The sequence below is a fragment of the Pogona vitticeps genome, chromosome 3 (genome assembly GCF_051106095.1).
Source record: "Pogona vitticeps strain Pit_001003342236 chromosome 3, PviZW2.1, whole genome shotgun sequence".
Taxonomy (NCBI): domain Eukaryota; kingdom Metazoa; phylum Chordata; class Lepidosauria; order Squamata; family Agamidae; genus Pogona; species Pogona vitticeps.
The window spans coordinates 169436046-169462285 of NC_135785.1; the positions used below are offsets into that span (position 1 = coordinate 169436046).

Here is a 26240-nt window from a genome sequence, read left to right on the forward strand (position 1 = left end):
TAAAAATCAAATAAATAAATAAATAAATTAAATAAATACATTATTCTTTGCTGCATATACGAATCATAACTACAGCAACGATTATACAGACTCTTCGTCTAAAAAAGATGTGTACATCACTACTTCAGGGGAAAGCAAACGCCTGTTTATTTCAAATCTGCCCAACTCTCTCAAGCAGCCAGCTTCACTCGCCCCACCATAGTGGAACAAGCCAGCCTGCTGACAAGGAACCACGCGTCTACTCTGTTACGGGTCTGAGTTTCCCCTCTGTGGCGCACGCGCGGTGGCGCAGCCTGACGTCATACTCCGCTCCTGCCCCCACGGCTCTCCTTCCGCCGCCAAACTCGGGGAAACACGAGGTGCGCGCAGGCGCAGTGGGGCGGCGGCCAGGAACTGGCTTGACCGGGAGTGCTTTTTTTTTTTTTTTTGGTCCTCCTGTTGCCGCCGGTGGCGCGGCGGGACGGGAGAGGTCCGTGGCGTTGTGGTTTAGGGATCGCCGGCGGTCTTATGCTCCTCGGTCCTTGCGATCTGCTCCAGGTTACGTCTCCAGGTCCCCCCTCTTTGGGGATGCTGAGTAAAGGGACGCTGCATCGTGTGCTGTCCGCCGTCAACAGGAGGAGGAGGATGAAGCTGCTTATGGGGCTCGCCCTGGTCGCCTATGTCGCCTGTAAGTGAAGCGTGGATGCGGAGGGTGCGCGGGGTCCCATTCCTTCGCTCCCCCTCCTCCAGGAGGGTTAGGAAAAACCAGAAACCCCCTTTCCCGCTTTCAGGATCTCCTTCCTCCGGGAAGATGTTTTTCCTGCTCCTTTTTGTTTTGTTTTGTTTTTGCAAACGCAGCATCCGAGGGATTGCATTATTAAAGGCGGGAAAGGAAGGGCAACGATGCCCGCGTGTGAGGCGGCGGCAGAGGTGACCTAGCGATTTCGGGGGATTTTGCAAAAAAATAAAAATAAGTAAATAACGAGAGAGGGTCAGAACAGGCTCCCCTGGTCGCGAAACTGGCCCATCTTTGGAGGCCTTTTCAGTCTTTGCTCCTCGATATTGTCTCTCCCCCACCCTACCCCCTTGTGTTTCCGCTTAAAACTTCACTGAGGTCTAATAAAAAGCAAACTACCCAAGCTGTCGACCCTAAAGGTGCCTTTGGGTAAGGCCTTGACTTGTCTGTTTGAACACTGGGACTGCAATATCCTTTGGGATCCAGTCGAACGGGTTTGTATTGATTTCTTAATGGGCTTCTCTTTGGCAGCCAAGGGGAGAACTTTCTGATAATCTTCAAAAGATGGTTGAGGTTGTTGGTTTAAAATTAATCTTTACTAATAGCTGGCTCTCTTTAAAGATGTGTAGGAATCTTTCTGATGGATCTGTAAACTAAATGATTTTTTTTTACTCCTAAATTGCAATGTAGTAAACAGTGTAAACTGTCCTGGCCACAAGTAGGTTTGAGCTTTTGATAACCATGAGAAAGTAACCATTTTCTAGTGTTTTCACAGACGTGCTAGAAATTAAATCATACACATAGGAGTGTTGTTGTGGACTTTTCAGTGCCTGACCTACACAAATATCACCTGACGAGAGTGTGATGTTTTGCAGTATTTCAAGCCTTTCATCTGTGTGGTAACAGTTTCTCAAAAAGTCACTTTTTTTGCAATGTGTGTAGTTCAGTTAGAGTTTGGGAAGTGAGAAAAGTGGTAATCTGTAGAATAGGTTTGGCCCTCACTGAGAACTTAATCTGTTGGTCCTGTTATTTGGCTGTTTGTTTTTGTCTCTTGGGGATAGTAAACTGTGTCTGGCATCCTGAGGTCCTTGGAGAAAGGGTGTAATGAAAATGAAACAAATAAATGGAAATTTGCTGTATGTATGAGCATGATTGGATAGTCCATAGATCAGAGGATGTTAAATTAGAGCAGTGGTTCCTAACCGTGGGCAATCCAGATGTTTTTGGACTTCAACTCCCAGAAAGCCCCAGCCAGCACAGCTAGTGGGGAAGGCTTCTGGGAGTTGCAGTCCGAGAACACCCAAGGTTGGGAACCACAGAAGTAGAGTAACTCAATAATAAATTCTCTTGGTCCGATTTGTAACAGGACTGGGGAAACAAGAAAACCAGATCCTGTTGGAGGGTGTGTGTGTGTGTGTCCTGTCATGCAGGGCTGCTGTTGCTGGCTCCACCCCTTCTGTTCTGTTCTTGCTGATTGCATGCATTGAAGGGCAGATGTCTATAAGGAAGGCACTGTTTCCCATGTGAGCTCTTTACATTGTTCAGAAAGTTGCTTTGCACAATTCTGACAGTATAGGGGTCAACACCAGAGCAGAACAACTGGGCCAGTGTTATTTATTGGTAGCAGATCTTCAGAGTCTCAAGCTGACATCTTGCCCGCTATTGCCACCTGATTTTGTAACTTGCAGGTGGGAAATCCCAGGCCTTGGAACTGAATCTGATCCTGTTTGGGTCACAGTCCTGCCCTCTGGAGTTCAAGAGATGCCCACGCACTCTTCTTTGAAGAAGGATAGGGTCCCTTCCAGGTCTGCGATTAGATGATGATGATTACTCATGATACCATCTTGGGGCAGTCAGGATTCTCAGCTTTTGTACAGAGCTTTTCTGATTCTAAAAGTGTAAAATTCCTCTTCTAAGGCTTTGTTAGTGGTAGTCAGACTGTTAAGCTAAAATGTCCCACCTCACCCTAAGAATTTTTGTGGCTGAAACTGAATCTAGCTCTTGAGCTAAAAGAAGTCCCTTAATAATAACCATAATTACCTGCCAATTAGTACTGTTCTCATTTATGGTGATCCTGTTCAGGATTTTCTAAGTACAGAGTACTCAGAAGTAGTTTCCTGTTACTTTCTTCTGAGGGTGACCTAGGACTGTGTAGATTGTCCAAGGCAATGTTGTGCAATGTTGGCTTTTCTCCAGAGATGCACAGTGGGGTGTCGAACTCACAACCTCTGCCTCTGCAGCCAGTGACCTAACTCACTGAGGTTCCTTTGGTAAAGGTAAAGGTTCCCCTTGACAATTGTTGTCCAGTCGTGTTCGACTCTAGGGGCTGGTGCTCATCCCCATTTCCAAGCCATAGAGCCAGCGTTTTGTCCGAAGACAATCTTCTGTGGTCACATGGCCAGTGTGACTTAGACACGGAACACTGTTACCTTCCCACCGAGGTGGTCCCTATTTATCTACTTGCATTTGCATGCTTTTGAACCGCTAGGTTAGCGGGAGCTGGGACAAAGTGACGGGAGCTCACTCCATCGCGTGGATTCAATCTTATGACTGCTGGTCTTCTGACCCTGCAAGCACAGGCTTCTGCGGTTTAGCCCGCAGCGCCACCACGTCCCTCAATGTTGTCCTAGCGGAGGTTTCCAGGGATTGAATCTGGGGCTTTCAACTGACAAAATGCCTGCTCTGCCATTGAGTTTTGGCTTTGTATCAAGCCTTCCTTTAGCTGCTACTTGTTTTCAGCACTACAGTAGCTTTGCATTTATTCTCAAGGAAAGACAGTGACTCATGCTTGCATTAGAGGGCAGTGGTCTGCTCTGTGAATGTGGAAGCAGAGAAAAGAAGTCCATTTTCTGAGCTGTAGAAGTTACCCTGTTGAGGTAAGCATGCACACCTTGATGCATGGTGTTTTGAGACAATTGCACGTTAGAAAACAGTAGGCCATATCTGAATGCCTTTTCCCCCTTGTACTGTATACTTCAGGTAATTTGTGTTTCATCTTTAGGACAATTCATTCTGCTTTATGGCTTCTGTTGAATCCATATTGGCATGGGTTAAATAGATTGAGGAGGGAGTGACATGTATTGGCATGAAAGTGAAAGAATACACTTATATACACATTTGTCAGAGGTGAGCAAAATGCTGCTTCTCAGTAGCCTCAAGGGTTGTTTTCTTGAGACCCATGCAGTGTTCCCTCTAATTTTCAGCCCTGCTGGGTGGTTTGTCCCCCTTGCCTGTGACCCCACTCTTCCTGTGTGAAATACAGGAGGCTAGAGCAGCCAAAGATGTTCTAGCCCTCAGCCATTTTTTTGTTCTAGGTTTTTATTGAAGAAAAATAAGCTGTGGAGTAGGGTGACCTAAAACAGCCACCTCTTCTCTCCGCTTATTGAGAAGAATGCTTTCCTTGTCTAGGGGTGGATGTTTAAGATCTTGGAAAGGAGCTAAGTTAGAAATGTGTTTGGAGAGGGAAGTCTGTGTGAATAAGCATAGGAGCTATGTATATGTTTGCGTACAGAGAAGAGGGATATATGTGGCCTCACCAATGGCAGATCTCTGGCCACATGCACCACCAGTATGCAACCCACTGTCCTATGCGACCTTCTAGGGCAAAATGTTGCCCCTCTGTCAAAGAAAATGGGGTGTAGAAGTGCACCACTTTTACAGCAGCTTGATGAAGCTCATCCAGGAAGAGTAGCCATTAAGTTGACTCAAAGATAAAACATTTCCATGAACTGCCAAAGGAATGTTCTTGTTTGGTGTATAGAGTATTGTGTCACCAAACAAGTGCAGAACAGGCAGGCAGTTTGCTCTTTCCTAGTTTTAATTATCAGCGTTGGTGTTTGTGTACCCGTGCTGCAACGCTCGGTTGATTTAAAAGCTGTATCAGCCTTCCTGGCCTGTTTGGAAAGAACATCTTTCCCTCTCTGCGGCCCCCCCCCCCACATGTTGAAAACCTCAGGATGCAATATGTATCAAACAGTTTCATTACTTTCTGCTCATTCTGGAGCCACACTGGATGTATTTGAAATCACTTGAAGGAAATAAAGCCTATAAACCCAGGTGGTGCTAACTATACAGTATATAATGTTATTATTGCAAGATGTCTGATTTGTAGAAGTCCTCTTAAATAAACATTTGCTGCAGAAGATACTGAAATCTGTGGAGTTAGTAGAATTGCAGAAATATATTTTAAACCCTTAGCTGTGATTAGCTCTTGGGTGGAGGATGCTGCAAAGTTCAGTTGGTCTGCAGTCCTTACCAGCCTTCCCTCCCGAGTTGAAGCTGAAATAATCTCATGCCCTCTAGATATTTTGACATTTCATTCCTATTATGCCGAGCCAGGATGGCTAGTAATCCTGGAAGATTTAGTCAAAACAAATGGACACAAAGGACTGAGAAAGGGCGATTGTGGTGCCTGCTGAATCGGTTGAACCAGGATTGTCCGTTCAAAGTCTTGGGCGTTATCCCCATGCTTTGGGCCAAGAGGTGTGATTCTTGATTTCTGGTCTGATGGGCTTCAATATGTGAAGTACAATTGCTTTATTCAGATGTGATATGTTGGTGGAGCATTCTGAACAACTGTGAAGTAGCTTGGAGCGTGAATCTTTCTTGTTGTTGTCTGGATAGGATTTGTTTTTTGGGATGTTAGCCACAGGCAGTTCAGGACTGTGGTATTTGGGCTCTGGAGGCTCACATGCAAATCTGGTACCCATTTACCATATCCTCATCTGCTGTATTTTGTCCTACATATAGTTCGTATTATGTGCTGAAGTTATTCTATAGACAGCGAATTTAATTTCTTAAACTGTTTTCCTTGCAGACTTTGGAAATGGAGTAGCTTAGTTCGTCTATATGGCCTGGCCTGGCCTGTTAAATACAATCAGTAGATTTCATTATATTTATACTACCGTTTGCAGGATGTTATCTTAGAGCCAGTTATATCTATGTTCCTATACTGTAATCCTAGAATATCAAACTGTCTGAATCCCTGCAGCATTTTTTACTTAAGGCCAACTCCTTGCTGTCTCATTGCATTGATAAAGAATGCGTAGAAAACCCACAGAGGTTACTTAGTGGTTCATAGTAACTTTCCATTTCCACTCCCCTTACATATGCTAGGTTAACTGCTGACAAGGAGAAACTACAAACAAAATCAGAGTCACACCTTTCCTGCAAGATGCAATACTCTGGTTTCTTTTAGTCAGGGTTATTAGAGTTATCTAACTATAATCTGAGGACAAGCTCAGGGACTTCAATTTGCGTTAGGTGACAAATTACTGTATACAAAAATATTTATGTTATGGGACATTATGTAGAGGTCTCGGTGTAATTTAAGTGGTGGTTTTGTAGGTGTCAACACTTTGGAAGAAAAAATGTCCTAGAGATGACTCATGTTTACCTTATTTTCCATTGTCGAGAAGTCATAAATCAGTCGGAGAAACTTGTGCCTCTCTATATAATGATGGACCGCAACTCCTGCCTTTGATAATTATTGGCCATGGTGCTGATGGAGGCTAGAGTACAACTGCATCTGTAGGGCCACAGGTTCCCCGGTCCTGTTGCTGGGGACTAAAGAGGTTGTAATCTCTGAAAGTGTGTTGTGGGTTCATTCCCCAGTATTTTAATGGATTATCTGATAATCTGCATGCAATGTTGTGTAGAGAGTTTGGCCCTTTTAGTATTTTTAAAACTCCAACTCAACTGGCTTAAGCAGCATGGCCAAGAGCTGGGGATGGTAGTAGTTATAGTTGAGCAAGGATTGGTTTCCCATCCTTGCCGTACAAAGATGGACGCGTTGTTTTAAAATATAGCTAGATATGCACTCTGTTAAGTTGAGGCATACTACACAACCTTGAAATAGTAATTTGAAAAACAGACCAAATCAAATGTGTCATAAACTTACATATATGAATGGGATGTGGGATATTAATGCAACACTATTCCCTTGAGCAAAGGTGTACAGCTTGTGGATGTCCAGATGATGCAGAACTCCAGATCTGATTATCTTTTACTATTGGCCGTGCTGGCTGTTGGGAATTGGAGTCCAAAATCACAGCCCGTGCGCTACCTCAATCACAGTAGCACTGAGCAGGCTGTATAGATGACATCTGAATTGGCCATGATACAAAATATTTTACTTTTGAGAGCTTTGGAAATAATGACTTTCTACACAGCACGGGATTACTTTAAAAAGAAGAAATGCATTAGATTTATATTTACATGACAAACCCCAGATTTTGTAGGGTGAGGGGTTTTTTTAATCCTCCACAATGGGATTTAATTCTGTGTGATCAAAGTGTTGCTTGGCTTAAATGAAGCAGTGTATTTAGCTTTTTAAAATAGGACTTGATGGGTGGTTATTCTACTCCAGTCTCTTTGTTCCTGCTGTCTGGAAGTGTAAAGCGTAAACTAGATAGTAAGAATGGGAGATCCTTGTGTGTCACGTATGCTTAGGAACATGAGAATTTCCTTTATTCTGGGTCCCACCATTGGTCCATCTATAGCATAGTAGTGTAAGCAGTCTGCTCCCCTTAGCTAGAGATGCCTGAGATAAACTGTATGCCCAGTAGGTCCTTTACCACTGAGCCATAGCTCTTTTTCCAGTTTAGTGTTTATTGGAATAAAGAAGCCAGTTCCTTGGGACATGTAGCTCACAGTATTTCACAAAATAAGAAAATGTGCATACATTCCTTGCTTCCGAATATAGTATTGCGAGTGGAATTGTATTGCATATGTACACTAGTGTAGCTCCATCTGTTTAACTTTCAGTGACAAATTGTCACAAATTAAGTAGTCAGCGTAGGTGTTTCCTGTTGTACGTTCTCATGTGGTGATAGGAAATGCCCATTCTGTCTTCTGTATTTCCAGCAATTTTCTGCTGAAAGTTAGACTGATGAAATTATGCCGATGGACGTAATTAGCAGGATCCTGGTGCATGTTTTTGCTATTCTTTTCCCCAAATATATTTCAAAATGTACAGAGGTGACATATTATGTTTGATTTCCTTATGACCTATGACTGGTCAGTCCCAACCAGAGCCGTTCTGTCACAAGCCACACTTTTATGGATGTGTGAGTGTATCATTTAAAGCTCCACATCACACTTAGAAAAGAGGTTTTCTCCTTCTCTTTGTATTTAGTCTTTAGAGCCCATGAGATACTAGGAAAGGAATAGCATTTTTGGCCCATGCTCTGGAGGAAGAACTAAATATAAGGGCCAGAGTCAGGGACGAGTGCAGTAGGCGCAGTCCTGCCCTGCCTTGAATTTGGGCAAGACTATCAAAACTCTATGGATCTTCTTGTCTACTTGAGTCAGGACAGTATTTGGTCAGCTGTATGTGTGGATTAGAGCAGTGTTCCTCAACCTTGGGCCTCCAGATGTTCTTGGACTACAACTCCCAGAAGCCTTCACCACCACCTCTGCTGGCTAGGATTTCTGGGAGTTGAAGTCCAAGAACATCTGGAGGCCCAAGGTTGAGGACCACTGGATTAGAGTTCATTGCCTTACGTGTGACAGAGTTTACATTCTGAAATCATTGTCGCAGGCAATTTATTTTGTAAAGTTAGATTTTTGTGGTTTTTTCTAATTATGATTTTATATAGATATAGATATAGATATATAGATATATACACACACACACGTATATATATAGATTATATATATATATACACGTATATATATATGTGTGTGTGTGTGTATATATATATATATATATATATATATATATATATATATATATATATATATATATATATACGTGTGTGTATGTATGTATGTATGTATGTATGTATGTATGTATGTATGTATGTATGTATATTAGACACATTTCTTTATGGCCATGCCATAAATAATTGTGTACTGGAACCAGACATCCATGATAAGGCATTTCCTAAGAGAACTTGGTGGGTGTGGGAGCGTTTTTCATCCTTTATATCCACTTCAGAAAATTGGTTGTTACTGACTTGTCTCAATGGACTGTAGCAGCCAAGTGATGCTGAAGAGCAGTAGCTTTTAGGAGCTAAGGAAATAAATTCACTTCTTCAGGCAGATGTGCTGGTAATCTCTCTAATGCTTTCATGCAAAATGTTTTAAGTGTTCCGTAGTTGTGGTTTTTCTGCTTTTTTTTTTTCCTCCTTCAAGCATGACCATTAGTAGAATAGCATTACTGAAGTCTCCTTTTTGGAATACTATAAAAGCTTAACTTCCAAATAAGGAACAGATGTTTTAGATGCAATTCTTATGAAAGAAAGTTGTTGAAATCCAAATGAAACATACTTCAGTTTGAATGTTGCTATTTTTTTAAAAAAAGGAGAAGACTTTCCAGGTAACACACAGAAAAAATGATTGTCATAATATTGTTAGTACATTTGGATTTTACTTGCGAAATATATTGAAAATGTTGGTTATAGTATATGAGGAAGGAAGAGCAGGTTTGATTTTGTAATTCACAGCAGCTCTGTCTTTTTAAAATGTATCATCATCATATTCTGTCAAGTCAGGTCCGACTTACGGCAACCCTTTTCAGGGTTTTCTAGCTAGAGAATGGTCAAAAGTGGTTTCCCATTCCCTTCTTCTGGGGACTCTTTGGGACTGTGCAGCTTGCCTGACGCTACACAGTAAGGTCTCCTAAAATGAATTATGACTACAGTAGGTGTGGGAGAGCTGAGGCTCTCTCAGATGTTGTAAGACTCCAGGTACCATTAATCAGAGTCAGCATGACGAGTGGTCAAATGTGATGGTCTAACCCTTGGATCCTCTTCTTTCCCATGTCCTTTTACGTGTATCACGGTCACTTTTAGAGGGCAAATGTACTGCTTCTAAAAGCGGCCAGACCTTGACTAAATGCTTGATTTCTTCCACCTCTACCAGTCCAGCATTTGGGCTGCATCATGAGATGTCTACTTCTATTATAAAACTTATGTGTGTAATACCTGAATCGTTTGAGTGAGTTTTGCAACTTGGTTTGATTTGAACTTAGCTAGGTGATTCTTTTTCTTTAAGAAATTTCCAGTTTATATGTGGAGTACAAACAAAGACTTGGTATTTGTGAGTATTCCCTGTAATGCAGAGATTCTCCATTCTTGTATGTGTGAGATAAGGAAGCACAGTGGTACCTCGCAAGACAAATGCCTCGCAGGACAAAAAAAACTCGTAAGACAAGTGGTTCTGGCAATGGAGTTGATGACTCACAAGACAAATGTTCCTATGGCCGTGCTTCGCAAGAAGAATGTTTTCCGTTTTTTGTTCCTGCCTCATGTTTGTTGATTTTTAAATGTTTTTCTACGATGTTTAAAAAGTTGAAGCTTTTTGACTGAAATTTTTTAAATCATCTGCACAATATGTATGGCTTTAAAGAACACTTAATAAGCCCTTTGTAAACCAAATTAGACTTTGTTCTGACTTTTTTTGCCCATAGGCAAATTAATTAGATTAATTAATTAGATTTCAATGCATTCCTATGGGAAAACGCATTTCGCAAGACAAATTTTTCGCAAGACAACATTAACCGTAGAATGAATTAAATTCGTCTTGCGAGGCACCACTGTACTGTAGTGGCAGGGCTAAATCACAATTGATTGAACAAAACTGCACTTATCATGGTAGATGGATAGGGAAGATACCAGGAATGCAGTTCTAGACCAGTGTTGCCCAAACATGAGTGCCTCTAGATGTGTTGGACTATCAATTCGATCACACCCAGCCAGCATGGTTAGTGGTTTTGGTGGAATTGGATAATTAAGGGTTACAGTTTAATGTAGCTGAAGGACACAAAATTGGGAAGTCCCCAGAACTCACCAAGAATTCCCTCAGCCAGAATTCTGGGAACTATGGGCAAGAAATCAAAGTCATCAGAGGTGTTTGTCTCTTACAGTTGTAGGCAGAGGTTTCACTCTGTATCTACACAGATATAGGCCTCAGAAAGTCTCCTTAGTAACCTCCTTTTTGGCTGGTGAAGAAGGAAGCAACTGGGAGAGGCTAAATGCAGGAGAGGTGCCTTTCCATAACCCCTTGCCACTCCACTACAGCTTAACCTTTCAACCACTTCCTTCTTCTTATCAATTAAAATGGAGGTTGTGAGGGAGACTTTCTGAGGCCTATACAGTGGTGCCTTGCTTTACGATTGCCCCGCATTATGATCCGCTTAACGACAATCTTTTTGAGATCGCAGTTGCAATCGCAAAACGATGGTCTGAATGAGGGAATTTCGCTTTGCGATGGTCGGTTCCCTGCTTCGGGAACCGATTCTTCGCAAAATGATGTTTTTTGAACAGCTGATCAGCGGTCTCAAAATGGCCGTTGGGTGATTAAAATGGCTCCCCGCTGTGTTTAGGACAGATTCCTTGCTATACAGGCAGCGAAAATGGCCGCTGTATGGAGGATCTTCGCTGGGCAGTGAGTTTTTACTCCATTGGAACACATTGAACGGGTTTCAATGCGTTTCAATGGGGTTTTTATTTTCGCTTTACGATGTTTTCCCTTAACAGCGATTTTCCTGAAACGGATTATCGTCATTAAGCGAGGCACCACTGTATCTCTGTGTAATTGAAACCTCTGGGGACTTTGATTGCTTCTTTGTAGCTCCTGGAATTCTGGCTGTGGGAATTCCTTCTTGCAGTTCATGAAATACAGAGGTTCCATGCTGAAAGGGTAGCGTATAGCAGCAAACCGCTTCTTCACTGTCTCTCTCTTGATCTATTGAGCTAGATGGAATATTTCCAGACTGCTGCCAATTTTATTATAATATCTATTTATAGTAATAGCAGACCTGCAGCTAGCAAAATGAATGTGGAAATAAGTCATAGCCAATGTACTTTTAAAAAAACGAAAACAAAATCCATAGCTTTTGATGGCATTTCATAGTGCTTTCATGCATATGTGGAAAACAACTGAGGGGGTGGGAAGACAGAACCTGGTGGTATTGCATAGCTCAGATTCCACACTGTAGATTAGAGCACATCCAGGATGTGTTCCTCTATTTTCTGACGCCTACTAGGGGAGTAGGTTTATAGTGGTCAGATCATGGTGGCCCCAGATTTCCTTCTCCTTGTATCCCAGGGTAGGCAGTTTCTGAGGATTAGCATAATCCATAATGCATTATAATACTGAAAGATCCATGCAGGTTTTGAAAAATTTATATACAAAAGTAACTTTTCCATGCTGCAATCTCACAGTAAGAGCCATCTATCGGAATCCTCAAGATAATTTCTGTACTGAAGTCAGGTTGAAATGCATTCAGGTAACAGAGTGCTATCTGAAATGGAGTTTATGGAAACACGACCAGTTTCTTATGGTACTGCTTACAAAATATTTGTGCAGTGCAAGGTATTGGAGTCAGCTTCAAAGTTAACGATTGTTTGTTGTATCTTGGACGACATGGGACAAATCTGACTTAGTCTTGGCCTTTCCTGTAGATGCATCATTCCTGACAGCTGCTCTTTCCGAAAGGTAGGTGCACCGTGACTTGGTTAAAATGCTTAAAATGGTAAAAAGTCTAATTAAGTACAATATTCTGTAACTAAATTGGGACAGGAACAATTGAGTTATTGTCCCCTGTAGTTAATGGTAAAATGAAGTTAATAGGTGCACAAGGAGGCTTTTAGATGTCCTGTCACAGGTGAATGAGTGGCTTTAAAGTCATCATATGTTAATAAAGAATTGCTCATTGTTTATGGAACCTGATATGGTCCTTTGACTAAATATCAGTTTGATCAGAGTAATGCTGCCACTGCATTTATTTGAGCTCTTTTGTTCTGTGTATTTGTTCAAACAATGGATTTGGCAAAATGCAGTATGAACCCCCCCCCCCTTTGCCTCAATCAAGATGATGGGGCTAGAATAAGGCAGTAGAAAAAAAGCATGCTTCCATATACACATTGACATATATTCATATACTGCTCTGAGGCATACATAAGTATAGTACTGTGTTTCCCTCTCCAATAATTGATAATGTAGATGAAGAAAAAAAAACTTCCATTGATGTCTCCCAATCACCACTCATTCCTCATTTATCACCCACTTTTTCTCCCCACATCCAAACTGGTATGTTATTGACTTTTTAATTAGCCTAAGTCTAATCTACATTACAAATATTTCTGATTGTTGCCATGTATCACTTCTACATATAGTAAAAACTTGCTGTTTTTCCCGCGTGAGTTTCACAAATTAAAACCTTTCAGAAATGTGCGATAGAGTCACAGTTGTCAAGTTTAATCTCTTTCTTTAGGCTTATTGTCTGGATAATTGTCCATCCCTTACTTAATTCAGCCAAAGCATGGAATTCATAAACATGATTATCGGAAAGGCAGAATAGGAAGTTACTATTCCATGGTTCTAGTTAGATATAATCTAAATGGCAGTTTCTTGGAATAAATCCATACATCTTCATGGTTTTGATCATGGTGTGTTGTGTGTGCTATTGTTTGTAAGTGTTGTCCTTGTAACATGCTTAGAAGGTGGAGGAATAAAATCATGTTGGCTCTTGTATCGTAGGATAATGTTTATGATACAGTTTTATTTCTTAGCATACACTATGATTTTATTGACATTCATACATCCACATGACTTATGGCGACACTTTTCAGAGTTTTCTAGCTAGAGGTAGAGAGTACTCAGAAATAGTTTACCATTTCCTTCTTCTGTGGGCATCCTAGGATTGTGCAGCTTGCCCAAGACCACACAGACTGACTCTTCTGCTATCAGGTTTGTAAAATTACAATAATAGACAGTACATGCTTTACTTGTGCTGGTGAGTTTGATGATTTTAAGTAATATTCACCTTCCAATCTTGATCCAATTTGATCACTGTCTTCTTGATCCAGCTTGTACAGACACTAGGCTGAGGAAGACCTTCCAAAGATACATCAATCACAGCCCTAAATCCAACTGCTATTCCATAGTAGAGGAGATCCATTGAATCAGTTGCTAGATGGTAAATTAACACATAAATCCAGTAATTGGGACTAGTGATTAGATTTAGACCAGAATCAAAAGAAAAATAAAAAATAAAGAAGGCAAAAACGTTGTGGCATCTTAAAGATGAACTGCTATATTTTAATGTGAGCTTTTGTGGACAAGTCCACTTCCTCAGATATAAGAGAATTATTGTACCAGAACTCAGGCTTGTATCTGTGGATGTAGACTTCTCCATTTTGTTGCTACAGTGGTAGACTTGGCATGTGTGCCCAGGCCAGACAATGGGGCTGGACAGAGGGACGCTGGCCACAGAAGAGTGCTGAGTTCCTTTTACACATGCTCAAAAAGGCTGAGAAAAATGTGGGACGTAAGGCCTCAATGTAGACTCCTTTATAATTGAACATATTCAGGGGAACAAAGCCCCTAAAATATGCATTAAAATATAGCAGTCTTTGATGTGCCAGAACGTTTTTGTCTTTTTTTCTTTTTTCTTTAGTTTTGCGATGTTATGCTAGCACAGACTAACACAGCTACCTCTTCAAAGCTAGATTTAGACGGTGATCTTCCAGTAAAGTCATCATTTGGCTTTATAAAAGCATATTACTTGTGCACAATTCACAACAGACTAAAAGTTAAATTGGTATATTTAGGAAATTCTACAGAGGAAATCCTATGCCTGCTTACTCAGAAGTAAGACTTACTCTGGTTAGTGGAGCTTATTCCCTAGTGAGCATGAATAGGATTAATAAATATGTGCCATCAAGTCAATTCTGATTTATGGCCATCCTTTTCAAGGTTTTCTGGGTATAGAGTATTCAGAAGTAGTTTACAATTCCCTTCTTCTGGGGGGGGGGCATCCTGGGAGTGTGCAGCTTGCCCAAGGCCACCTGGGATACATAGTGGGGAACTGAATTCCCAACCTCTGGCTCCGCAGCCAGGTACATATCCTGAGCTAACCAGACAGCAGATGAATGAGATTACATCTTAATGCCTTGCAGTGCAATCCAACATCTGTTTACTAAAGAATAGGTTCATTCAGTGGGATATACCACCTGGAAGTGTATACGGGATTACAGAAGGACAGTTCATATAGCATGCTTGCATGTAATACTGCCAGTCTAAATGAGTGGCCATCAAGAGAAGGTAAGCAGTAATCCACAAGAAAACAAATGCTCTTTGGATCCCTGTATATTCCTCTCATGAAGTTAGCAGTGCATCTTGGGTTTCCATGGTATATTTGGGAATTATCTTTCTTTCATCCTATAGATTGTCTTTGATCAAATGTTTATGCTCCATATTTTTAAAATGATTTTAAGAACACCGTTATTTTACCGAAGTTTATTTTCACAATTTCTAAATCATTGAAAAAACTGAAGGAAAAATCCCTAGGGGATACTCACAGTCCAGGCCAGCTTTGTTTATCTGCTCTATTATTTTTAATCACCTGCTTGACTAAGAACCAGTCCATTAAGTGCATCCTGTAGGTTTAGCTGATGTGGTAAATGATAAATGTGCCTCAAGGCAGATTATGAGCAGTTTAAATTCATTGCAGAATTGCCTCTCTGTGTGACTGCCCTGTTCAAACAAAGCTGTTTCAAGAGTTTGATAACTCAGATGTTTACCATATATGATTTTTAAACTTAGTTTATACTCATGCTTTTTTTTGTTCTTTGTCGGTGGCTTATTTATTTTATATAACATTTTATAAATACTATTAAAAATGGTGATCAAAATGTGCAATTTTTTCATAATCAAGAGAGTAACTTATCACTTGTTTAGTTATTTCTCTTAGTATTCTTAGTATGCTTTCTTGGGAGGGTGAAGTTATTAAGTAAGCATTTTAATCGAGTTAGGCTAGCTATGATTAGTAGCATAAGACGACAACAACAAATCATTTTGACATGAAAACACAAGAAGCAATATTTGTTATTTCTGTTTAAAAGGTAAAGGTTCCCCTTGACAATTTTTTGTCCAGTCGTGTTCGACTCTAGGGGGCAGTGCTCATCCCCGTTTCCAAGCCATAGAGCCAGCGTTTTGTCCAAAGACAATCTTCCGTGGTCACGTGGCCAGTGTGACTTAGACACGGAACGGCGTTACCTTCCCACCAAGGTGGTCCCTATTGATCTACTTGCATTTGCATGCTTTCGAACCGCTAGGTTGGCGGGAGCTGGGACAAGCGACGTACGCTCACTCCGTCACGTGGATTCGATCTTACGACTGCTGGTCTTCTGATCCTGCGCAGCACAGGCTTCTGCGGTTTAACCTGCAGCGCCACCACGTCCCTGCTGTTTATCTTAACAAAAATAAGAGGGATGTGTCCTTCTAAGTCTTCATTTTTTGTCTTCCTGAACAATTCAGCTATCAAACGTTTAGTACACTATACCACTGAAAATGAGATACAGATCTTGCATGAAGAGTTAAACACAAGAGGAGTTGTATAAACTCCCCAAGGAACAGATAGGAGCATAGAAGTGTGTTGGGGTTTGTTTTGTTTTTTTAAAGGAGGGAAAAAAGTAGAGGAAGGATACAGGTTTGGCAGTGCCCAATCAATTTTGGTGAACGCTAATTAGTCTCCTATATCCAGTTGGATCTGAACTAATCTTCTCTTACTAGTGTTCTTAGTTGGATATAAGTGGTAGCAACTTCTTAGTAGCTATTATTCCTCTGGTCATTACAAGTTGTTGTTGTTGTTGTTATGTGCCATCAAGTGGCCTCCAACTTATAGTGATCTCCAAAATGTCCTGACCTCAACAGCCTTGCTCAGCTTCTGGAGACTGAACTCTGTGGCTTCCTTTAGGGAATCAAGTCCATTTTGTATTTGGTCTTCCTCTTTTCCTGCTGCCTTCAGCCTTTCTCAAAATGGTTTTTTTTCCCCAGAGAATCCTGCCTTCTCATGATGTGCCCAAAGTAGAACAGCCTCGGTTTCAACATTTTTGCCTCCAAAGATAGTTCAAGCTTGATTTGACTCTAGGACCCACTTGTTTGTCTTTCTAGCAGCCAGGATAGCCACAAAGCTCTGAGGGCTGGTGTTTTCTTGTTCTTGCATTTCATAGGACAACTTTTCCCAGTGTGTGGCCTTCCAAATGTTCTGGGGTTTATGAGGATTGTCGTCTAATCTGGAGGACACCAGTTTGGGGAAGATTTTCTGAGAAGCAGCATGGGAAGCTGATGACTGGAAACAGGCTGATACTAACTTTAGAAAGGCAGTGGTGTGTGTTCCTGGTGATACTTTTTTTTCCTCTGGAGTTCTTTCCCTTGTTTCTATGGTTGGAAATTAATTGGCTGTTAAAGCAAAGTTATTTTTGGCGGGCATAGTTTATACATATGTGACTGTTGTGCTTTTGGCAAATCTGGCTTGGCCTGTGGTGGGCACTGTGTTTAACTGTAACTTTAGATGCTTCCAGTTCTTTAATACTCTGTTTTCCTAAAAGGATTCTAAAGCATATTTGTTTCAGATGCTGACTTCTCTCTGCTGTCCTTAATGAAAGGAACAGTGCTTTTAAAAATTAAGTAGATTTATATACCACCCTAGTATATTCAGAGTGCCCCACAGCCATTCTCTTACTAATTATACTTATCTTACAGGGCTGTTCCCTGTTATCCCCAAGTTGCAGGGAAAGCGTTTGAGCTGGGATCAAAAGAAATACTGCTTTTTAAAAAAAGGCTACTGAATTTGCAATCCTTAGGCAATTGCTGACACCAAGAAAGGTAGGACTCTGCTGTCACACCAAACCACTGGCACTTCCTTTGCAGCTGTTGTGGCTCTGTTCAGTGGTGTTATGGCCGTGACACAGTGTCACCTGCAGAGTAGAACAGAACACAAGGGAAGGATGGGAGTTCCGTTTGAAGTCACAGACCACCCCTTAACGAGGAAGTGGCTGCGAAGATCAGGAGCTGGGCTGAGGAATCCTAAACATACTTTACACGTGCACTGTTAATCGAGTTTCTCCCTAGGATTGCACTGTTAATTGGATAGAACTGCCCTAGTAATTGAATTCTATTGAATTGACTTCAATATTTAATTCTTTCTTTATTTTTTCTTTCATTTATTATTTGCTTTATTATTTTATGTGTTATGGACTGTTTGTAAAATTCTCGTTTTATCGTATACACGTTATTGGAAGCCACCCAGAGTGGTCGACTAGACCAGATGGGCGGGATAGAAATCAATCAATCAATCAATCAATCAATCAATCAATCAATCAATCAATCAATCAATCAATCAATCAATCAATCAAATAAATAAATAAATAAATAAATAAATAAATAAATAAATAAATAAATAAATAAATAAATAAATAAATAAATAAAAGGACTTGTCTGTCCATGGGTGACCATCTGTCACATTTGAAGAATCAACTCCAGGGGCGCCCGGTATATATTTATGGTCATACATCTCCAAAAGGCTTTTCCGCTTATTAACCTCTCAAGGATAATGAACTTCCATGTAGAAAACGATATGTAACTTAGACAGCACCTAACTAGGCCTGACTGTTTTTGTTTTGTGATGAGCACCTGTGTTGGAATTCTTTTCCAGATATGTGTTTGCTCACACTGAAACACACAAATGAACCTTGCTAACTTGTCACTTGTAACCAAAGGTACATGAATTACACATTATTTATGTCAGGTTTGAAAGTCTTGCTGTAGAGAGGAATGTGTGAGGTATGAAGAAACCGTAAAATGTGTGAAGAAGCCCAGAAGAAGAGGCATATTAACTGTGTCTAGAGTTTTCTGCAGTTTAAAGTGTTGAATTTTCTTCTGATTAACTGACATAATTGATTTTCAGCTCTGTTGGAGGAATAGTCATTTTCTTTCAATATCCCATTTCCCCACCCCCCCTAAATTATGGATGCTTAAAGAATTAATTCAGTCTGGATTGCAGGGAGATGCACATCTGATGCACATCTTGTGGATGAATATATGGAGTGAAAAATAATTCTCTTTTAGATTCCACACCTCAGTCAGTATTATCAAAGTTGTTATGTGCCGTCTCTCCAAAGGACAGTGAGGAAATGGATGGCTGCTGGGCAGTGCCATTTTCAATGCATGTGGCAGCCACCAGAATCTTTATCCTTTTAGACTGTTAAATGTGAAAATGTATTAAAAGTTTATTGAAATGCACTGCTCATTAGTACTGTTCTACAACACTGTTCATATGGGTGGTTCCCCATATTAAATGCAGAAGTGGGATAGAATAGACTTCATTATGGACATGTGCGTTTGAATTTAGATTGATGAATTTAAATTGAGTTGCCTTTCCCTAGTTTGGGATATACTTCACAATTTGTTACATGATATACATGCTGTTTAGTGTTTTTAATTGACTTAAATTATTCTCAAGAAATTCTAACAGTCTTCTTTTCTTTCCCACAGCTGTCTGGGGAAATGTACTCAACATGAGGTAATACAGCACTTTTTGAAAAATATGTCTATGTGAATATAAAGTATTACTTCTTATAGCATACAAAAATACCCTTTCCCCCAGCCTGTCCTGCTTTTTTGAAGGGAGAAAACTGATATGTGATATGATTTGTATCTCTGGTTAAAGTGTTGCGTCACATTCTAACAAGAATGACAGCTGCTACTTTCAGCAAATACTTTTTGTAGAGGGAGGTATGAAAGGATAAGGCAAGAAAATGGAGCCGGAGAGTCTAATCAGATAAGTATGCTTGCAACCAATTCTTCAGTCCCCCGCCCCCAAATACATACTGTAGACAAACACATACAATTCTTCTTCTTACTTCTTCCTCCAAAGCTTTTTGGAACCTAAAGTGCGTGTAAAAACTGGATAATGCCTCTACCTTAAAAATTTGTTCCAAGGTGATTTGTTGATTATTTCTCTATATTAGTAGCAATTAAAATTTCCAGAAATTTTTGAAGCTATGAGAGGAACAGATGTAAATTCAGGTTTCCTTGGTTTCTTGATTTTTTCAGCAAAGAGTCAGAAATGAGGGTATGTACGGATTGAATCTATGTAGTACTCAACATTCTTATCAAACATGATAGTATTTTTACTTCTTCATGTACATTGTTTATAAATCAGCAGATAAAATGGGAATGTTGGCATATTTGTGAAACTGCACAGAAAAATGTGTGTGTTTTTGCTCAGCTGTATATATTACTTGGCTTAGTGGAGTTTATTCCCAAATAGCAGCATGTAAGACAACGCATTCCAAACTGTAAACAGCTTCAATATGTATTTATTTGGGAAAGTTAACTGTATAGAATTCAATGACACTATGGAGTAAGTGCATGTAGGATTGTTAAAAGACAGAAAGATAACAGGCACTTGCTCATAGTGTCTCCAGATTAGGGCAGCTAAGTGGAATAAGGCAAACAGCAGTTTTCAAGAAACAAGGACATGGATGCATCTTCCATTAAAATGGCAGCATCTTTAACTGCTGGAACGAACTGCTGAACAGCCCAGTGTTTTAGGAATTTGGCTGCATAGCCAGAGACTGAGAGTTTGATTCCCCCACTGTGCTTCCTTGACAGGGGCTGGACTTGATGACCTGAAAGGTCCCTTCCAGCTCTGCACTTCCAAGATAATTATTATTATATTATCATTATTTAAGTGTACCCAGAACTTATCATTTTATCATGTGGCAGACTATCATGCATAGAAATCTTCATACTACACAGCCTGAGTTCCTAAAATCTGGGCTTTAAAAAAAAAATCAAGAATGTTCATTCCAACAAAGCAAATGTTTCATAGGAATTTTTACCCTGGTATTCTAGGGGTAAAAAGATTTCTAATATTTATGTTTAAAAAGGAAGAGGGTTTCCTAGTACCCGTATCTCCTTCTGGTCCCTGCTTATTAATACTTATTAATATTTTGCAGAGTACAGGGCAGTATACCTCAGTGCTCCCTGTTCTGTCATTGGCAAAATACCTGTGAAGTAGATTTAGAGAGAGAAATAGTGACTGGTCTAATTGCATGTTATAAGCTTTTTAAAATTTGCCATAGATTTGAATTGCTGGTTCAAATATTAGCCACTGCACCACATTGGACCTCTGCTTCTTGTACACTATTGGAATTACTATGTGCTGCTTTCTTGGCTTATACAGAGTTAAAATAGACTGCTTGCCTTAATGTTCCAAGTAAAGCATTTTATATGCTTGCCATCAATCATAAGGGCTTTCTTTTCAGTTTTAGCTACAGTTTTATGTACTGATTTCCTCATAAGGTCAAAAGGATGTTTACTGCTGCCAGGGAAACATACTTAATGAATGGCTGAGTCTTCTGGCCCTTGACAGTGCTAGAGAAATTTAACCTTTTTTAGAATGCTTGTCAGTTGGGATCATGAGAGGCTGCTGTGATCTTTTCATGAAATACAGAATATACAGCAGTACAAAAATAAGGTTTGGAGTCTTTCCTAAACTAAATGGCATGCAGAGTTCTGCAGAGGAATTGTTTAACTGATTTCTGACACTGTCATTTTTGCTTATTCAGTGAACAAAAACTCTTCTGTGTCCGTAGATGCAGCTTGACTTCCCAAGCCAAGTAGTCTTGTTTTAGTGGAAAGAGCATTTTCCCCCCGTTGGTTGAAATCCCCAGGATGTAAAACACATCACACAGTTTCATTATTTTCTGCTCAAGCATTCTGGAGCCAGTCTGAATTTAGGTGAAGTCACTTGGAGAGAATAAAACCTGTAAGCTGAGGCAATGCTAATTATACCATATACAGTGGCGCCTACGGAACAGATTAACCCTCGCTATGTGAAAACATCGCTGTACGGAACGGGGAAAGCCATTGGAATGCATTAAACTTAGTTTAATGCGTTCCAATAGGTGCCAAAACTCACCATTCAGCGAAGTTTTCCCATAGCTGGCAGCCATTTTCACGCCCTCGGTAAGCGAGGGGAGGGCGCGAAAACACTGCGGGCGGCCATTTCGGGGCTTCCAGCGGCCATTTTGGAGCTGCGGAACAGCTGATTGTCGGGCGTCGCAAAGCGAAGATCGGTAAGCGAAACGCTTACCAATCTTCGCTATGCGAGTTTCGCCCATAGGGGTCATTGGTATGCGATCGCATTTGCGATCGCAAAACCCTAATCGCTATGCGATTTCATCGTTATACGGTGCGCTCGTTAAGCGAGGCACCACTGTATAACTGCCATGCAGTATGTCCAATTTGCAGAAGTCCTCTTAAATAAATATTTGCTACAGAAGATATTGAAATCTGTCCAGTTAGGTAAATTGCAAAAATGTATTCTTAAATCCATGATTGTGGACAGTTCTGGGGTGGAGCAAGAGTCCCTGGTTTCTTAGAAAGACCGGAGTGTGCCAAAGTCTGATTATTCCATACTTGAGAACATTTAGGATATGGATGAGATCTGCTCTCTTTTTCATAGGATAATAAACCAAGAAACAGCAATAGTAGTTTTGGTTCTCAGCAAATGATAACATGAACTATATTATGTTATGCTGAAGTTAAATTTAAGAGTTCAAACTTTCATGAAGATCATATAAATAAGGTAGATACAATGGCACCTTTAGTAGATTGACTTGGCCACCAGAAAACAAAACCAAACCATCTTTAGACATTAATCAAAATGGGGAGGAAGCTATGATAGGCAATAATTACATAAAACACAGCCCTGACCAGAGATGGAGAACATGCCACTTGCAAGATGGATGTGGCTCATGGGAGGTTCTTCCTCTTCCTGCTAAGAGCTGCTGCTGCTCTATTTGTTCCCATTGGTCGTAAAGAGTTAAGGAGGCTGCTGCAAGAATCTAAGCTTCCAATGTGGATCATTAAATGACAGACACCTTGCATGTAGTTGTGTGATTTGCAGGCAGGGAGGCTGTTGCACTGGGGCTTAGTGTAGAATTGACAGGTGTAGAATTGAGCTATATTTTGCATGCCTAGTGAGAATATACCCAAAGGGGTGAGATTACATTTCCTTTCACTTGCCCATTTTGTATTGGTCATGGGCCTGGATGGAATGTGGTCCCTGAGACTTTTCCCAGATGGAATCTGACTCCCTAGGTCAAAATAAATCTACTCTGCCCTTGACACCTTTCCTTGACACTGATAACTTAGCAGTGCATACATAGTTTAGCTGTTTTTTTTTTTTTTTGTATTTAGGAGCTCAAAGGGCTACTTCATTTTCACTTTTATTTTTATCCTGCTCTTTTACACAGTGAGCTGAAGCACATATAAATCAGCTGTGCTTTACACTTACATTTTATCCTCACAGTTAGGTGGGTAACCTAAGTTGTGAGGAACTGGCTAGCAAAAACACTGTCAACTTTGTATTCTCGATAGTTTTCATGGCCAGGATCTGCTGGTTGTTATAGGTTCTTCAACGTGGTTCTCCATGAATCCACACTAATGGGTTAAGTCAGCACTTGTGCTGGCCTCTCGGAATCTTCTAGAGCTGCAATAGAAAAGTAACAATGTTCAGGTTGCCCTGCACTGAGCATGCTCAGCCCGCCAACGGCTCAGTTCCTTTTTTCCGCTTGTGAAAGTTGGAACCTCTCGGATAGAGCTCCTGTTTTTGGCTGAATTCTTCTGTATTTATTCGTCTTTCTTGACTTGGACTGAATATCGCTGATCTGCCTGTCGTTGCCCTGAATTTGGACTGGATTTTTTGACCTTTCTCTAGCCTCTGGCGTCTTTCTTCAGGCCAATTAGGCCTAATTGGCCTATTAGGCCGCCTGCTGAGGCGCCACGCGCCAACCGGACTTGTTCGATTGCTGCCGATTGGCCTCCTACTGTGAGGCGCGCTGACCATATCTCTTCGTTTTTCTTCGCTTCTGGCTCCTGGTCTACCGGACTTTCTTTATCCTGTGGAGGTCTGGTCTACTGCGACTTGGAAGTTTGGTCTACCACCCTATGCCTCCGAAGGAAAAGCCATCTCCGAGGAGAGGACCTTTTCGTCTCTGCACCGCTTGCTCTAGAAAGCTACCCTTTCAGGACGGGCATTCGCTTTGTTTGTACTGCCTGGGTGAATCGCATTTGGTGTCCCAGTGCAGACACTGTAAACAGTTCACCAAAGTTACCCTGAAGGCCCGTCAGCAGCGGTTGAAGTATTCCCTGTGGAAGCAAACACTTTCGGCCTCTCAGCCATCTGATATGGAGGTAGCGCCTTCCTCCTCGGCTGTACGTTCGGCGATCCGGGTAGTCCCGTCTACCTCAGCAGCCTCTCCAGACAAGCCCTCTAAGAAGATCTCTAAGGGCAAGTCTAAGAAGAAGTCTTCTTCTAAGAAGATAGTTACATCGGCTTCGACTGATGCCGCAGGCCCATCGATGTCCGAACACCAGAAAAAGAGGAAAGAGTCGGTTAAAACGGTGACGAAGTCGAAGGAGATTACCTTGGTGGTCCCACCTATCTCCACTTCGCTCCCCTCACCGATCTTAGAAGACTCATCCCGCGATCGGGAATACATGTCGGAGCCGGGAGCCTCTCTTCCACCTCGACAGGAACCATTGGTCGTTGTCGAGAGGTCTCCTACAGTCAGCCAGATTGGAAGAATTATCTCTGGCTTGACCGACCAGCCCGACAGCCCTATTCTAACCGGACGGGCATCTCGATCCCGGTCGTCTACACCGGGATCGCCGACCACTAAGTCGCCCGTGTCCTCCCCAAGGAGACCGGTGAAGCCCGTCGAGCCTGATCCTCCTCGACGACCGGACCCTCCTCGACGACCGGACCCTCCTCGACGTCCGGTGTCGGAACTTGAGGACGAACCACCGGCGAAGAAGACCAAGCGCCATCGTAAGCGCAAGCGGGCTTCCGACGTCGATAGGCATAAGAAGCACCGCCGCCGGGATTATTCCACATCGGACTCTGATGATAGTAGAGAGAGGCGCCGGTCGAGACGGCGACATCGACGTCGGAGAGATTATTCTACCGATTCCTCCTCGACATCGAGGGATGGAAAGAGACGATGGAAGAGGACCTATTATTCCTCTTCTTCTTCGTCCTCCGCTTCGCCGCCGAAGAAGCGACGACATCGGAGACCGATGCCCCGCAACGAAGATCGAGCTTTGTCTCCGGAGGGGCAGTCTACTAAATCGGTACCTTCGACGCCGTCTGCGCCGGAGAAGCCTGTGGCTCCCCCTCCTGTTCCTGGTAGACCACTCCTCCCTAAACCTTCGAAGCCTACAGGAGGATCTCTACCTTCGGCTCCACCTCGGTCCTCTGAGGATAACGAAGAACAAGATTCTCGTCCCTCTTCGGACCAGGAGGATGGTGACGCGTCTGATGCTTCCCTTGACACCCCTGTACCAGGGGAACCACTCGCATCTGATGCAGCAGACATTCACCCGTCGTCCCCATCCGAGGATTTCTCATCCTATCCTCAGATGGTTTCCAGGATGGCATCAACTCTACGGATGGAGGTTGAGAAGTCTCCTTCTAGGGAAGATGACCTCATTTTTGGAGACATTCATAAAGATAGGTCTCGTCCGGTTAGCTTATCCTATGTGCCAGAGCTAATGGACCTTATCACCGGATATTGGGAACATCCAGCTGATTCACCGTCTTTCTCCAGAAGGACTGAAAATATGTATAGAGTGCATGGACCAAAGACTGAGTGTCTTTTGAAACATCCTGCTCCTAACTCTCTCGTGGTAGAGTCTAGTGCAGGACGTTTACCTGCTAAGGGTCATCCAACCCCTACCAATAAAGAAGGTAGGGACTTGGAAGTGTTGGGGAGAAGGTTATATTCTATGACGACTTTTGCCCTTAGGGCCCTCAACTACCTTGTTGCTATGGGGGCTTATCAAAAACAGTTATGGGCTAGAGTGCTTCCAGCACTTCAGGTAGCACCAGAAGACATAAGGCAGGCATGCCTTGATGCCCACGCTGAGGCACAGACTGTCTCCAAACATCAGCGATTGGCCTCACGTCATGTGGCGGATGCCAATGCCAGGAACTTGGCATCCATCATCACACTGAGACGGCATGCTTGGCTGCGCTCAGCAGACATAATGGAGGACATCAAATCCAGGATCAAAAATCTACCCTTTGATGCCTCGGGTTTGTTTAGTGAAAAGACGGACGAGAACCTAGAGAACTTGCATAAGAGTAAGAAGACGGCCAAGTCTTATGCTGTACATCAGCAACCAAGACCATCTAAGTTCCACTGGCGGTCTAAAGTACAGCAACAACTTTACCAGCAGGCAACATCCTCTACATTTCGCCAGTTTAAGCCTCAACCACTTGCAAGATCATCTCAGGCCTCTTCTTCAGCCTCCAGCTTCAGACCACAGAACAACAAGCGTCAGTCCTTTAAGCCCCCCGGGCGAAAATCAAGACAATACCTTTGACTTCCCGGTGAGCATCCAGGCCACCCACCTTTCTACTCGCCTGTCTCCTTACCTCCAGAACTGGTGCAAGATCACTCGAGACAACTGGGTCTTGAAAATTATCAGCTCAGGCTAGCTTAGCAGTGCATACATAGTTTAGCTGGTTTTTTTTTTTTTTATTTAGGAGCTCAAAGGGCTACTTCATTTTCACTTTTATTTTTATCCTGCTCTTTTACACAGTGAGCTGAAGCACATATAAATCAGCTGTGCTTTACACTTACATTTTATCCTCACAGTTAGGTGGGTAACCTAAGTTGTGAGGAACTGGCTAGCAAAAACACTGTCAACTTTGTAT

The 26240-nt window shown here is 41.9% G+C and overlaps 1 protein-coding gene across 3 annotated transcripts in view; it reads left to right on the forward strand.

Moving 5' to 3' along the window:
• The first annotated feature begins 345 nt into the window (after positions 1-345).
• Positions 346-26240, forward strand: part of UXS1 (UDP-glucuronate decarboxylase 1) — a 58854-nt gene continuing 32959 nt past the window's right edge. The window contains exons 1-3 of one of the 3 annotated variants that reach the window (XM_078391471.1): positions 540-667; positions 12124-12157; positions 19001-19028. In XM_078391471.1, coding sequence (XP_078247597.1) covers positions 19024-19028 — 5 coding nt within the window. In that variant the 5' untranslated portion in view covers positions 540-667; positions 12124-12157; positions 19001-19023. Of the gene's footprint in view, positions 668-12123; positions 12158-19000; positions 19029-26240 lie in introns of all 3 variants that reach the window. The other 2 variants (XM_020784055.3, XM_078391472.1) reach the window with 2 other exon arrangements.